At 40.1% G+C, this 16,817-nt stretch overlaps 1 protein-coding gene across 2 annotated transcripts in view; it reads right to left on the reverse strand.

The window, feature by feature from the left end:
• The window catches only part of TENM2 (teneurin transmembrane protein 2), an 828,204-nt gene that overhangs the window by 36,184 nt on the left and 775,203 nt on the right, over positions 1 to 16,817 (reverse strand). For both annotated transcript variants that reach the window (XM_026660851.1, XM_026660852.1), the window contains 5 exons: positions 11,535 to 11,654; positions 9,340 to 9,601; positions 8,315 to 8,582; positions 7,046 to 7,189; positions 3,341 to 3,590 (listed from right to left, as the gene is read on the reverse strand). In XM_026660851.1, coding sequence (XP_026516636.1) covers positions 3,341 to 3,590; positions 7,046 to 7,189; positions 8,315 to 8,582; positions 9,340 to 9,601; positions 11,535 to 11,654 — 1,044 coding nt within the window. The remainder of the gene's footprint in view (positions 1 to 3,340; positions 3,591 to 7,045; positions 7,190 to 8,314; positions 8,583 to 9,339; positions 9,602 to 11,534; positions 11,655 to 16,817) is intronic.

Genomic DNA, 16,817 nt, shown 5'->3' on the forward strand with positions numbered 1-16,817 from the left:
TCTAAGCTGATCAAAGTAATTCTTTGGTTACTGCTATTTGATAACAAAGTAATAAGAGACTGAACGACATGAACTGTGTTGTATCAATTGATGCCTAGTGTGCTGTCTAGGCACAAGGCCAAAAGGCAAGTGCCCTCTATATTCCCAGATGTGAATTAATATATTTTTTGCGCCTAGTGTGTGTTATTGTGTTTATACAATTTTGTTTAAAAATACACACTGAGTGGAATACCAATGATGTGCGTAACTCCTGAGCTGCAGCTCTTACAGCACAGTCGGAAGCTTGGAACTTTGCAAGGTTCACTCAGTGAATTGTGCCATGTAACAGTCCTGGCTCAAACTTATTAGCCAGTGATATCAGTTGATGTCTTGGGGTAATTTTATACTGCTTAGTGAAAGTGAAATATCATGCATGATTCTGTTCTTGTATACAATTTTACTCATCGTGATTTACACTGCATATGTAAGACCAGATTGGTATTCGTTATCTGCCACAAATGAAGGAATATTTTGGTATTAATTATGGAAATATTAGAAGCTTTAATAAAATTGCAAATATGCCAGTTTGGGATTCTGGTCCTGTTCATACCTAAGGGCCCAATTCTTCAAACCCCTACTCATGTAAGTCCTACAGATTTTAATGGGACCACTCTTCTGAGCGAGGATGTTTTCTATGAGTAACATTTGCAGGACTGGACCCAGATTCCTTTCTGAGAACACAGAGTTAAACCGACGAATGTAAGTCCAAAGACTGTATCAAGCCTGTTGTAGATTTTCAACAGTACCCAACATGAAATAGCTTCATTGTTCATTGCTAGTAGTTGTTACAGAGGCCAAGAAAACTATGCTATGGAAAACAGACTAATAAAAGACAAGGGTAGCCGGATAGAAGCATAAAGAAAGGATAAGCACCCTGACCTTTGCTGATGTGCTTTCTTACTTTTTTGCCATATTCTAAAGAGGCTGAGATTGATACTTGTTCACCTGCACAGCCAGAAGGGAAGAGTGATCAAGCAAGTCCTCTTGTAAATTTTGGGCCAACATTTTCAAACTTGGAAGTCTACTGCTAGGCACCTATAAAAGTGACCTGATTTTCAGAGATGCTGAGGTGACATGGAAATAAATGCCTGATATTAGGCGCCTCAATTTGAAAATGTTGGCCTTTACTTATAAACATTATAGAATCATAGAAATGTAGGGCTGGAAGGGACCTCAAGAAGTCATCAAGTCCAGTCTCCTGCGCTGAGGTAGGACAAAGTAAACCCAAACCATCCCTGACAGGTGTTCGTCCAACCTATTCTTAAATACCTCCAAAGATGCGGATTTCACAACATCCTTTGGAAGCTGATTACTTCTTGTCCTACCTTCAGTGGACATGAAGAATAATTGATCACCGCCCTCTTTATGACAGCCCTTAAAGACTGTTATCACATCCCCCATCAGTCTTCTTTTATCAAGACTAAACATGCCCAGTTTTTTTAACCTTTCCTCATAGGTTAGGTTTTCTAAACCTATTATCATTTTTGTTGCTCTCTTCTAGACAAGCTCCAGTTTCTCCACATCTTTCCTAAAGTGTGGTGCCCAGAATTGGACACAGTACTCCAGCTGAGGCCTCACCAGTGCTGAGTAGAACAGGACAGTTACCTCTTGTGTCTTACATACAACACTCCTGTTATTACACCTCAGAACAATATTAGCCTGTTTCTCAGTTGCATCACATTGCTGACTTATATTCAATTTATGTTGCTCTATAATCCCTAAATCCTTTTCAGCAGTACTACCACCTAGCCAGTTATTCCCTATTTTGTAGTTGTGCATTTTGATTTTTTCCTAAGTGAAGTACTTTGCACTTATCTTTATTGAATTTTATTTTGTTGATTTCAGACCAATTCTCCAATTTGTCAAGGTCCTTTTGAATTCTCATTCGGTCCTCTGAACTGCTTGCAACCCCTCCCAGCTTGTGCCGAGCTATGTGTCTGAAGGCAGGCTACAACCCAACTGGATGAATTAAATTAATCATATAAAATGAGGAGTCAGAGTGCAATGATGTTCTACAATGATAAATGTTTATGGTGGGTCACACAGCCACACAAACTACCTGCTCAGAACATATACTGATCTGCTGATAGGAAGCATGGCCAGTTTTATTTCACATCTGATGATAATAATCCTAAGTCTGTTTTCTAGAATGATGTTCCCAGGGGTGAAGAGGCATTGATGTGCAGTGATGCACAAGACAGGTGTCAGGGAATGGGCTTAAGCATAGAGCGACCCTGATTCTGACCTCACTTATGCTAATATAAATCAGGACTCACTCCATTGAAGTTAACAGAATTACATCAGTGGAAAACTGGTGTGAGACCAGAACCAAGTTCATCATCTCTTCCTAGCCCAATCATTTTGTTGCGTTTCTCAGGCACTGAAAGTGAAGCGATTGGTTATTGGTAGTATCAGAGAAATAGGCTAGCTATTCGAATTCTCTTGAGGTGTTTGTCAGCTTTTTAAACTTTGCAAGAGCAGTAGTTTGATCATGCTGCATCTCTTGACAGCCAACAAGTGAGCTGCAGAAGTACCAAGAAGGTGTTCACGTAGGATCCAATCATATAGTTTTTCCTCACGTAATTAATTTGTCTCCAGAGACTGAGCAGTAAGAGTAAGGACTAGTCACATGGGTGAGGGTTTTCAGGAATGGCCCTTTCCTCTCTCAGAGGGAAGAAAAAGGACAGTGAACAGAAATGGGTGAAATGGTCCACTATACACTGGTGCCTTTTCTATTTATGTGACCAAATCTTCAGCAATTGTTTGTGCACAGTGAGATAATTTTTAAGAATTTTAGTATCCTGATTATGCATGTGGCTCTGTGATATCAACCTGATTTTAACTGCACTGACCAAATCTAAAGGAAGATATTTAAAAATGTGGGGAAGGGGGAAAGGAGTGGGGACGATGGCCACAAAAAAATGTTGATATCAAAAACTCTTCTGAACTCACAAGGCTTTTAAGCCCCGGCGTATTGCTCTGGCTCACCAATGATAGGCAGTCAATCCCATAGTCTTGAAAACTTGGTAGGCTTTGTCTAATAGTAAAGGGAGATTGTATTAAGTGATTAACAAAAAGAGATAAGTTGATTTCTTCTTTGATCATCTTCAATTTTTTTCTCTATTAACATTCATTGCTCTATCATCCATAGATATTGAGCTATGCTTTTCTGTGCCCCATTTCTCCATTGGAAACTTATCAGGTGGCAAGTGACAATGTTTTAGAAAATTATAAAAAGGAATGGGAAAGTCTGATTTCAGCACAGGTTACATAAGTCAAAGGGCTACGTTTGACACCTTACCTTAATTCCAAAATACTGGTGACATTCCTAGATGGGAAGATGCGCCGAATATAGTTAAAATCCCCAACAAAGAGGCTTCCATCAATTCCCACTGCAAGTGCCACAGGGGCCAAAAGCTTGTTTCCTTCTGCGAGACCATTGCAACTTGGACAGGAGATGCTCCTTCGGCGCCCGTTCCCCATAATACTGGTAATCACGGCTGGCTGCTGCGTTAGAAACCGATTCTCTCCACTGCCTTTATGCAATATACCTAACAGTGAAGGGAAATGAAAGTGGTTACTATGATAATTTGGAAAGTTGACCTTTAGAGGGCCTGCTTTTAACAATTGATGTGACACTGGTTCAGGGATGTAAGGTGAAGTGCCTTCAGTTGCATGGTCTCACAACATTATAGTGAGCAGAGGGATAGTTGGTGTTTTCAGGGCAGCCTGAGCACAAGAATTACTCAACTAGCAGTAAAGTTAAAGGTGTAATGTTGGGTTGTACTAGAAGACACTACAAGTCATTATGAGTCAAACCACTGTCATACATCTCTTTCTTCTCCCATCCTACAGAGGCGGATTAAAGGAAGGCTACGGTTATAATGTCATCAATTAGAAAGCAAAACAAAGAGGCAAAGAACTGAGAGCACTTGCCCCTGATAAGCTTAGCCCCTGAGCTTCCTCTGCCTTCAGTTTATTTTTATTATTATATGGACACTCTTGTGTCAGCTTTCCTGTCCTCTTCCTTCTTTGCCTCTCCCTCTCGCTGTCCTTCTCACTCATGCAAGGACAGGAAAAGAGATGAAGGGAAGAAGAAGAAGGGGAAAAAGGAAAAAGTCAGAGACAAGAGCAAAATGCCTGAAGAGGCTTTCAAGGGCTAGAGGGAAAGCGTGGAAGGCAGAGGAGCATCCCCATTTCTGGGGGTGGGAGGAATGTCTGAATTGGGACTGCCAACCACTCTGAGGGATAATGTGAGTCCTGCCTCTTCTAGGTCTGCCAGGATACCCCAGCTCCAAACAGCACAGAAAAGCTACTGCTAACAATGTGGTCAAATAGTATGGAAAATACTGTAGGAAACTATCAGCTGCATGTTCATTTGGAAATCCAATTATTACATCTTCAAGTGAAGAGGTTTATAGCACGGCCGTGAGTGCAGCTGTCACCACTGACAGCTGTAACAACCATGACACCGTATGCAAGGGTGGAATGCACATGCTGGTACAATGCCACAAAGCTCAACCTGCCACATAGCATCCATGAAAGTATGTGTTAAATAAACTGACCTCACTGATTTTGAAAACGACATCTAGGCTTCTTGTGCAATTAACTATTCTGCAACTTGCTCATGCAAGCAACAGAAAGCAGGTTCCTGAAAAAAGTTTGCGAGGGTCACAAAAAAAGATATGCTAAGTCTCCAACTCCCTTAGTTCTATTGGTAAAAAATGTGAAGAACAGTAACTGTTTTAGATCTGCCTGCATAGCTATTAGCTCAAGGCACTTAAAGTCTAAGACAGAGAGAGAAACAGAAGAAGTGATGACAGGAATGGACCAATAGGAATAACTGGAGAGAAAGAGAATAGTTAGCAACTGCATATTAAGTAGTTAATGGAGCTTTGCTTTGTTTTGCAATGCACAATTAACAAGGTTATGACTGTAGAGGTATTTATCCTTTTTCAGACTGTGAGCTCTTAGGCTAAGGCTATGTCTCCCTATATGTCTGTGAAGCACATGGCCCATTTTAGGTGCTTGTTATAATATAAAGAATACTAATAATTTAATTGCTAAAAAATTACACAATTACATGGATCATACACACAAAGTGGTACAGTTATAGCAATAAACATAACTTGTGTGCTGAATTCTTTGACATTTAAAACCTCTTACTGACCCACAAAGGCCACCTAAACTCTTTTTGACCAGTTTCTTGGGAATCTCTGGTGGCGTAAGACCAGGGCCGGCTCCAGGCACCAGCTTAACAAGCAGGTGCTTGGGGTGGCCAAGGGAGAGGGGCGGCACCTGCGGCAATTCGGGGGCGGCAGGTCCCTCACTCCCTCTAGGAGCGAAGGACCTGCCGCTGAACTGCCGCCGCCGATCGCGGCTTTATTTTTTTTCCAATTGCTGCCGTCAATCGCGGCTTTTTTTTTTTTTTTGCTTGGGGCGGCAGAAATGCTGGAGCCGGCCCTGCATAAGACTCCTTAAAATAAGTTTTTCACAAATTGACAGAGCCAATACTTCAGTTAGCTCAGTAAACAGACATTTATAGTCATAGTCAAAACTGGCATTTACCAGAGTAACTGCTTTAACATATCAAAAAATAGTGGTACCATTATCTAAACCCAGTCTCCACTGTCTTCTCAAGCCTGTACTTGGCTCTTCTGGAAATTATTTCACCCTGGCTAAAGTCTAGTCAAGTAAATTTGATGAAAGAAACAGCCAAAACACTCAATACAACTAGCAGAACCAGAGTGTGCCAGAAGGTAAAAACATGGAAACACTATTTCTATATAATTTACCTCTAGAACCCAATGAGAAGAGGGCTGAAAAGTTAAAGTTACAATTAAATCTACTACCCTGTTTCCTGATGTCTTCAAAGCTGATGCAAATATTTCCACAAAGTGTCTGATGCTTGAAAACTGCTTTTACTCTCTGTGCATCTCCCTCGCACCCAGTGGAAAAACACACAAAGCTCAGACCCTGTATGCCGGAAGAAATTGATCGAAGTATTTCTCGTTGGCTTTTGTGGTACTAGCTAACTGTCCTGACATTTTCTGGTTCCTAGTATTGCAAGTCCCTGACACCATGGTAGGTTCAAAGGAGGTGTTTTTTCAGGTTTGCCTGGGATAGTTATTGTGCAATGAACTAGAACTCTCTTCAGTTGCTAGTGCTGCAGCAACATTTTTGTGTAGCTGACTGCTTGCTGTGGCTGCAGAATGGATGGCTTGAAAGAAATGTAAACATATTCACACTGAAGAACACCTAAATGTTGCAAAATTTTCCAAAAGGAAAAAGTGTGGAAGGAGAGATTATTTATTGTTTTTAGAATTGACCCAGTAGGCCACGGTGTTTGGCTTTCCTTGGGTGGTGGGGTAAATGGATTTGTTTAGTCAACCTGACATCATACAACCGTTGGCTAGATAACTTGGCAGTGTCTTTTGCAGTAGATCTGTGTTATCATCAATAGGGGACTTCAGAGTCCTCTTCTGATGTCACTTGGTCTCTCTGATTGCCACATCCCTGGCCTCTGTTTTAACTTCTCTAAAAATCCTGTTCCCTGTGTCCAATTTGTGTTTGATATTATGACTATAACGGGACTGGGGTCTCCCAGCTCACCCAGTTCATGTCTCTCAGTTTTCCCTAGGTTTATCTTTCAGGAGGATTACAGGAGCCAAAGGCAAAAACAAGGAATCAGGAAAAGGCTCGTGGAACATTGGCAGACTAAGGGGAGGAAGAAAAAGGATAAGTGGCGCAGAAGGAAAAGCTTGGAAATTTAAGAATGTGCTGTTCTGTGGCAGGGTAAGAAGTGATTCTTGGAAAATGACACAATTATTCTTAGAAACAAAAACAGTTCAGACTTTACAAAACTTTTCAGAAATATAGCGAGAAAAGCAGTGGAACTGGATTTTTCAGAATTTAAATATAAACCATGCAATGAAGTTTTTACAGATGGACAGAAGCTGCTATGATGGCATGTAGTTCAGAAAACACATGGAATCAGTTAACTCACCACTCTTGACATTAAGAACATGATGTTTATCCAAAGACCAGCCCCCTAGATTTGAGGGATCTAGTTCAAAGCCTTGCAGCAGCGCTGTCCTCTTCTCCCATAAGATCAGGCTGGGGCACGTCTCATATTCAAACCCCACAGAAACTGGGGGAAAAATGGTGATGATTATTGCATATGCAATAGACGAAAATGACTGGACAGTTTTTCAAATAGTAAAACAACTGGTTTCCAAACAGTAAGACAACTGGTTCCCAAACACTTTCTATGAAATGGAGTGATTATGCTCTCTTTTATTCCACAATATTAAACTCAGATCTTTGACTTAATTCAACCTTGAAACTTGATTCCCTTTTACTCTGTAGGGACCTGATGACCTTTTCATTGAATAATTGGCTTTGGGAAGTGACCAGTTTGATGAGGGGAGAGAGGGAAAAATCATTAAAAAAATCTAATAAAAATTCTGCTATTAAATGACAGGACAGGATTTTACTTTTAATTAGCCTGATATTCACCAGATTTATTTATTATATTTAATGGCATTTTTTTCATATGGTATATAACAGCTCATTTAAAATGGGATTATAGAAGGCTTGTATTGGCATGGATATGTATATACACACCCATACACTACATACATTAACCTGGGATCTGTGAATTATTGGGAGAAGAGGTGCTATCGTCTGCAAGTCTTTAGAATAATGTGAAAGTGCAAGAGCAAGCAGATCTTTAAAATACGATTTTCTTTCCAGATTCACATTGCTTTAATGCGCATTTGTAAAATCCTTACATCAATTGTTCACATTTTCAGGTACAACTATAAAAGTTACAAAGGTTTTTAAGGTCATTTCTTTTGTTGCTTGCTAGAATAAAGATCTCTAACTATGCAATTTAAAAATGGCTATAAAAGTGCTGGAATGATTTCTGCTAGAAAATACCATTTTAATTGTAAGCATACTACAATACAGGCAAGCACTAACAACAATATACACTAGATTCCAAGTGGACTAGAGTATGCATGCCATTCCAAAGGTTAGAATCACTTTTTACCAAACAGGATATATGGAGACCAAATTATTCCTTCTACTAAAAATGTGGATGAGGCTCAATCCTAGGATAAAACTGAATAAAGAAGGCAGAATTTGCGTAGTTTGTATTTGGTCTATAGGTAAATTCTTGCAACAGTCCTTATTTCAGTATTCTTACTAAATCAGCCATTATAAGCACTACATTATCATTTGAAAGTTTTAGAGTTTGAATGTCATGACATACCTACAGCATCTGACAACCCATAAACCTTCTGACCATATGCATCAGTTTTGTCCCAGATAAATGTATATGCCAAATTAGGGGATGCCTGGAATGATTTTTGAAACAGATGCCCTTCCACTGCTACCATCAGATGAACTTTAATTAGATTCAGAGGCACAAGAGATTGGGTCATGGTGATCTTGAGCAAAGATTTGTATCCAGCAGTACGGGAACTCAGATAACAGAGCTTTATGTTGGAGCCAGGAAACTCGATTTCTTCATGAAGAACCTGGATGGAAACACAGAATAAACATATTAAACTTGCCACTGTACACTTTATTTAGAAGAGATATCTGTTTGCACTTTACTTAAGAACTAAAAATTTTCTACAGTTGAAAATTTGTATCCTTGCCATGCTGCAGTGATACAGTTTAGATTATGATTTCTGGATTAATAATTGTGTGACACTATTATGTTTTCATTATAAAAACAGTCTGTTGGAAAAATTGTAAATAAAAACAACAGGCTTTATTGCTAGTTATATACAGAGGGGCCACAAGAGGCTGCAATTATACGAACCTGCGACTTCCACTGGCAATTGGTATAAAACAAAAGGGATGCCAAGATGGAATAAACCAGCAATAATAATAATACCAGTGTAGATCATTAAATAACCCCTTATCGTTTATCCCCCTGACTAGCATAAGAGAAGGCAGCTTGTGGTTAGTTGCACATACAAAGTTTTTGCAAAATTCTCTTGAAATAGCCTCAGCTATAGTTAGAAATACACAGGACTTGATGTACAATGTGATAATGAGAGGCAGTAGGAGAGAGTGTAAGGTAGTCGGGAGAGATGCCTGGGTGAGATAAGCCTAGCACAGCTTCTGCAAGCTTCATTAGAGAAGTCTGTCTTTTAGCTCATCTGTTAGAATCAATACACAAGGGTCCCAGTTGAAGTCCAGTGAGTGGATGGTGAAACTCTGATAATTGGGTGCATCATCAGTGAGTGATTGTTTCTACATTCTTTTCACTCCCACAATTCATACCTGGGTTTCTGGTACTATGGGATTCCGCCCAGGAGCATCACTGAAGAATGTTGAAAGTGGCGATGAAATGATGACTGGATCAGGACGGACAAAGCCACTTAAGTCGCAGCTGGGAATGGAGTTCTCCTCAGTTTTCATAACTAGTGTATCCATGGCGTAGAAGCTATTCCATGGCAGCCATACCGTCCTTTCCTGACTCATGAATGGGGCTCGCTCAAAGTGCAGAGTTAGGGAAGCCCCACCGTTTGCAATCAAGTCAAACCTAGGAAAATGTGGGCTTAACATAAGAGGTGACCAGATTGAATAGTTCCACAGTGACAGCATTCCCAGCAAATGGAAATTAACGATAAGATTTAAAACACACATCCTGGCTCAGGCTATTCACAATGGGAAGTGGAACTGTTAACTTCTAAGCTGCTGGTTGAAATTCAGACATGATCAGCAGTAACTTAGGCTATGTCTACACTGGGCACTTTACAGCGGCACAGCAGTGCTGTTACAGCAGTGCCGCTGTATGGTATCCAATGTAGCCGCTCTTTGTCGGCAGGAGAGAGCTCTCCCACTGACAAAGCGCTGTCCACATTGGCGCTTTTAATCGGTAAAACTTTTGTCGATCAGGGGTTGTTTTCACACCCCGACCAACAAAAGTTTTACTGACGAAAGTGCAATGAAGACATAAAGTCACTCTTACAAGTCTATTTCTTAAGGGAACAAAGGTCCACCTCCGAAAACCACTACCACCACCACCAGATCTGATGTTAATCAGCACCCTCGTAAACATTCTCAGCAGAAACTGCAAGGGCTTACTGAGCCTGGATACTGAATTATCTTTTCTCTCAGGGTCTGTCCCCCTGGAACAGCACTAGTGTATGGCACTGGTAAAGAAGTGATGGGAAACTTGTGCTGTTTCTGTTCTGTGGCTCAACAAAGAATTTTCGTCTCCAGGACCAGTGATCTGGCACCTTTCAGAAGCATGAGAGACAACACGTAACTGTTGATAGGGGGTGGAGGTGTGTGGGGGCAGGCACAATTTAAAGGTTCTAGTGGTATGCAGCAGGGCTCAGGACAGGGCATATAAACCTTGGCAGGAATCGGGGAGCATGTTACCCCATGTGCTCCCCACACACATCACCTCTAAGAAGCACTAAACATTTACTCTGAACTCCCACCCCAAATATGATTTGCACATGTAAATGTGCATGCCCATTAGCCCTTGGAAATCTGGCCTCAATAAATAAAATACTCACAGATCTCTTTTGCAAGAGAGCTAGAAAATGGTTAATTTTTCATGTATTATATTGTCTCTTGGCAATGCAATGAACTGAATTACCAGTACATGGAATAATGTAAAACAATAACATAACAGGGCCTGATTCACAATTGAGTTACTCCAGTGTTACACCAGAGTAATGCTACTGATTTCAATAGCATTACACTGGTGTGATAACATAGTAATACACTGGACTGTATGAAAATTCACGTATCCCCTGTGTTGATTCATGTCAATTATTCCAATTCAAAGTTTTTTGGACTATAGATACACATAAAACTGCAAATATTTACAATGCATTTTCCATAGATGTTTTGTTTTAGTGCCATGTCCAATAAATTAGATAAACCATGACACTTTCATTTTTGTTTGAGCTGAACTGGTGTGCATTTCAAATCAGATGATACAAGAGGGAAAAAAGCAGTTCTTCGCACAGCGGGGAATTGTCTAAGTATATTCAATTAGAATCTTTTGATTATGTTCTACCCTAAAGAAACTCTAAAGATAGTGGATCTTCAAAAAGGAAAGACAGAGGCAGAAGGGAACTTTTAACAAAATATACTGTTCTATAATGATACTTTTTTCCCAACAGTGTGCTGGCCTGCCTTGCATTTTAAAATGAAATATTTCTGGTCTCAGCTGGATATTGCAGTAGTCCACAAATGTTTTCATAGATATAGGGCAATTTATTTGAAAGGAAGTCTGACTGCTAACACATTATTATCAAAAGTCAGCCTTTTCATATTTACTTTCCGTTAGTATTCAAAATGCTATGTGAAAAATTACTTTTGTGTTTACTTGATAGCTGTTTGGCCCAGTAGGAATTCTATGCATGATACCACATGGTTCCACTAGATAGCACCATCTGTTAATCCGCACAGATATTACATACTAAGTAGGTGCAGAATGAAATAACTACACTTACGTGCCATCCTGACGAGTGATTGTGTAGCCGTACTTTGGATACTTGACAAATGACACATTGACTCCAACGAGTGGAGTCCCATCTGTAGTCACTACTTGGCCTCTTATAAGAGACACAAGACTGAAAAAGAAACACAATTAATGTTAGCTATGAAAACAAGGGTTGTGGTGTTTATAAACAGACTAGGGACACTAATCTGATCTCATTTACTCCAGTGTAAATCCGATTTACTTTGGATTTACACCAACACAACTCAGAATATTGCCCATATATTTATTTATTTATTTATTTGAATACATATTGATCTGAGTTGAGTGTGTGTGTATATATATATATATACACACACACACACACACTCAACTCAGATCAATATGTATTCAAATAAATTCATATTTAATCCATATAGAGAGGCCTATATTTGCTGAATAGAGATGAATGTCTTTATGTGGGTGGGTGAGCTGTGATTATTGAACCATTCCTCCTGGTCTGGTAGCACTTCGATGTATAGAAAAGGAACACCACATGACTCATTGAAGTAAGAGCTTGGAAGGTCATTCTAGCAATAAAAGATTTTTGGATACATTTTCAGAAGTGCCTAAATGCCTACATCCCATTTTCAAAAGAGCCTAGGTCCCATTTTCAAAAAAGACTTTGGCACTTAGGGCCATATTTTCAAAAGTATTTCAGCACCTAAACATGCAGATAGGAGCCTTGTGGGTTTTCCAAAAGCACCTAAGCAGTTTAGGCACTAAATTCCCATTTAAATCAAAACTAACAATCTCCTTAGGTGCTTCAGAGAGTCTCAATAGGTGCTTATCTACATCTTTAGGAGCCTAAATATCTTTGCCACTTTGGCTCTGTGTGTCAGATTTACCTCTCAGTTCCACTGGTTTTACGTTGGTACAATCCCACTGATTTCAATGGAGCTACTCACCATTCACACCAGTGTCAGTGAAAAATTAACGAGGTCCGTTTGCTTTCTGACAGTTTATTTTCCATTGGAGAATGTTCTCCCAACTTTTGAACTGACTATGAGATCACTAGAATTGTACAGAGCTATTCTACCTTCCCTGTCAGTTTTTTCCCACTTCCTATGGTACTAAGCTCTCACAGTCAACTCCTATAATCACTCCAAAAAGAACAGAGGTGGGGAGGAGATATCTGTAGTTTTCACAACTAATTTTCCAAATTAAGGTTTGTGTAACCTCATCCAAGTTGTAAGTGTCTGACATCTGCAAACCTTGCCCTGAATCCTGATCTCCAATACCTTGTTTTCACTCAGCCAGTAGGAAAACAATTGGGAGTTTATTTTGAGAAAGGAATAAGTAAAAACGGAGCAGAGATTTCACTATTCAGCCCAAACTGAAAACTTTTCAATGTACCATGAAGCATTTTCAACATTTTCCACCAGCTTCAATTTGCAGCTACACAGAGAAAGCAGATAATGAAAAGCTTCATTTCTGAATTGACCCCGTACTGGCAGGTCTGCAGCTGCTCGGCGGCCTTAACAGACTTTAGGTAATTTGGCAGACACAGATTCTTGACACCTAAGGTTCTTGGACTGAGTCCCAGTTTTAAGACTAGGGGATTAAACTGACCTGCTTTTTGCCAAAACTTGTCAAAATTCACTTGAATTTTGGGATAGGTATCCTGCTTTATGTTATTCCTTATAGATCAGTTGCTGAAGGGATGCAGACCTGAGAGCACATCTATCTTTATTAGCAATACCAAAGATTATTTTTAGACCTTTTTATGAACTTTGAAATGTTTAAAATGCTCTAATGTGAATTTCTAAGTGCACTCCACTGGCTATTAAACAAACGAGTTCTCATTTTTCTTTTATTCCACGCACATTGTAATATTCTCTTGATATCAGAAAAACATAACCAGTTCATGAAAATAATCCTTTCTATTGCTTTTTAATGATTACCACACCAAAATTTCTTGACTTTCTAGGTCAAATATTAATTTTTGAAATCATCGTATTGTAACATGATATTGACCTCAATAGAAATCCATGCATGTTGCAGACCATATAATCGGGAATACTTTGGAACAAGCCAAGTATCTTCACATTACTGTTTTTTCTCAAATTATTTTATTAGATATATCAATCATGCTTTTAAAATGTTGTAGAAAAATAGCTTGCATCACATGTAATTTTTAACAAGTCTGTTACTTCAGATTCTTCACACATGCCTTTAATGTACAGTAAATTTACAAACAAAAATATCAGAAAGGCATGATATAGGTTCATTTCTATTTATGATTATTCACCTGCAATAATAATAATACCACAGATAAGACAAGCTAACAAGTAAATTATAGTGATTTTCCATTGATGCCATTTGAATTTATTTTAAATCTGTTTTGTGGGCTATTGCCTCTTAAGCATGAAAATAATTATATTCCTCAAACAATTTTCTTTCTTTTTTCACATAATAGAAGTCAAATGTGAATGCAGTACAAATTAACATGGTTCGTTTTTGTTCAACAGCTTCAGACCACCACATCTTGGTCTGTGTACCAGAATGAGCAATGAGGTAAGCATCGTTTGGGGAACTATGTTATTGATTATTAGTTGCTCCTGCAGAGTCAACAGGCGGAGCAAAAGATATTTTGTAGGATTGTAGTGCCTATTTCCTCCCTCTTCTTCTCCTCCATTTCTTTGCAATGGAGTGGCACAAAGAGCTCAGGAGGAGAGAGATCATTATAATTCATGGGACTTCCCTCCAAAGATTAAGACAGCTTTAATGTATGCAAAAATTTGGGGCCTAACCCCTTGACAGCATTTCTCTGAAGGCTATGTCGGCACTTTAAGCCCCCAGTTTCAGCATTTCGGGCTTGAACACAACCATTTGCTTCTGTCCATAATTTGGCATCTTCGATACCAGTCTGGGGTAACATTTTCAAAAGTGCCTAAAGCACAGATCCACAAAGGTATTCAGACACCTAAGCCCCATTTTCAGGCACCATTGCAATCCACAACCTCCCTGCTCAGCTGCCACCTACAGCCAAAGGTGCCTAAACTCACTCGACACCTATGTTTTTGCAGTAAAAGTTCCCTGGGAGGCTCTTGGCATGTGCTCTGCTGCCTCACTAGGCACCTTTCCTCTGCCTACGCCTCAGAGTGATTCACCAACTGGGGGAAGGCAATCAGTCAGCTGCCTGAGTTGCATGTGAGGCCCAATCCAGTAGGAGGGCTCAGAGGTTGCTTAGATCTACACAAAACAGCTAAGGGGAAGGAGGATGATGATGACGACCTCTTTGATAACCTTTAGGATCCTCACCTAGGATGTGGGAGACCACTCGTTCAGGTCCTGCCTCTGCCTGATGAGGGGAAGGGATTTGAACAAGGATGGGCAATCTCTCAGTTGAGAGCCCTAGCCAGTGGGCTATGGGATATTCTGAGGTGGGTCTCCCTCAATCTCTCCAATTCAAGTTGTTCCACTTCAATTAATTATTTTATTAATTGGGTCAGAAAGAGTTAGAATGACTCGAGAGTCAGTGGTTTGAGCACTCACCTGAGAGGTGGCTGATCCCTGTTCAAATCCCTTCTCCCCCTCAGGCAGAAGAGGGACTGGAATTGGGAGTGTCCCACGTCCCAGGGGAGTACCCTAACCATTGGGTTAGAGGTTATAAGCGAGCTTCTGTTCCTCATCCTCCAATAAGATGCTCCACATGCAAGTTAAGCAGAAGAGCACTTATCTTCTCCCAGTCATGGACTGCTATGAGAGACTGGCACCTCCCTGCAGCCCAGACTTGGATGCCCATCTCCATGAGTGGGAAGGGCTTGGCATACAACCCTCTCTTCCCATTGCCTATTGGCTATCTTGGGTGGAGAGCTGCCTAGCATGCTGGCTTTTGTGGATTGCATTCTAAGGCACCTATCTCTCCCCATTCATTGTATCGGTGGCCTACATGCCTAACTCAGGTTTGTGGATTGCAGTGCTGTTCCTGTGATTTTCTAGGCACCTAAAAGATAGGCATCATGATGCTCAGCATCTCAGTGCCTAAGTCCCTTAGTGGATCCAGGTCTAAGTGATTTAAGAGCCTAAGTCCTATTTTCAAAAGAGACTTATTCACTTAGGGACTAAGCAGCAATTAAATACCTGTGACTGGCCTGGGTCAGCTCACTGAGGCTTGCAGGGCTCGGACTTGGGGGCTGTAAAATAGTGGTGTAGATGTTTGGGCTCAGGCTGGAGCCCTAGCTTTGGGACCCCATGAGTGGGGTGGGCCCCAGAGCTCAGTACTCCAGTCCAAGCCCAAATCTCTACACAACAATTTTTAGCCCCGCAGCCCAGACCCCGCAAACCCAAGTCAGCTGACCTGGACTAGCTGCGGCCGTACCTCAGATCTTTTATTCCAGTGTAGATGTGCCTGTAGGGGCAGATTTTCAAAGGTATTTAGGTTTCTAAAATGAAGATAGGCACCTAGTGGGATTTTCAAAAGACCAAAGCAGATTGACTATCAATGAGAGTTACATGCCGAACCTGTCTAGCTTCTTTTGAAAATCTCACTAAGTGCCTATCATCATCTTAAGGTCCCTAAATACCTTTGAAAATCTGGTCCTGAGTAAGTTAAGTCCCATTGATTTTTACTTTTGAAAATTTAATCTTAGGTGACTTGCAGCAACATTTTTAAACCAAGCCTGGGATTTTCAAAGGAGCCTCACTGACTTAGGCACCCAAATTCAATCAAAATTGGGCACCTATCTCCCTTGGGCACTTTTGAAAATCCCAACCCATATCCACAAATGTACATTGAGCTATTTCTAAGTTAGAAGCTTGGAGAACAATACATTGGTTGCTTTTTAGCTTGTGATTTTTTTTTTTTACTATTTTTATTGTTGAGTAGGAATTGTTTTTATAATTATCAACCCCTTGTCCTTTCACTAAAATTTATGCACACAAGCCCAAATTTAATTTTCCTGACTTGAACAAATATGAATTGATAGTGAAGGTAAGCCAAGAATGAAATTTCAGACTTCCTGGGCTTAGACTTTGCAAGACGTACAGTTTGTAACATGGGAGACTGAGCACAGGCTCCTGCACTACTGAGACATAATGTGTGAGGAGAGTTAAAGTGGTAAAGCTTTTGGGATAGATTTTTAGCATTAACTTTAACCCTCCTCCAATTTGTCAGATTGTGTCACCGTGTAATTGTGAAACAAAATACAACTAGATATTCTAAACCGTAAAAGCAAAGAGAAAGGATAAATACCTATTTCAATTTTATATTTTAAAAGTCTGACCCTGACTGAAGTCATGCCATTTCTACTGA

Source organism: Terrapene carolina, unplaced genomic scaffold (genome assembly GCF_002925995.2).
Source record: "Terrapene carolina triunguis isolate 2854851 unplaced genomic scaffold, T_m_triunguis-2.0 Scaffold838, whole genome shotgun sequence".
Taxonomy (NCBI): domain Eukaryota; kingdom Metazoa; phylum Chordata; order Testudines; family Emydidae; genus Terrapene; species Terrapene triunguis.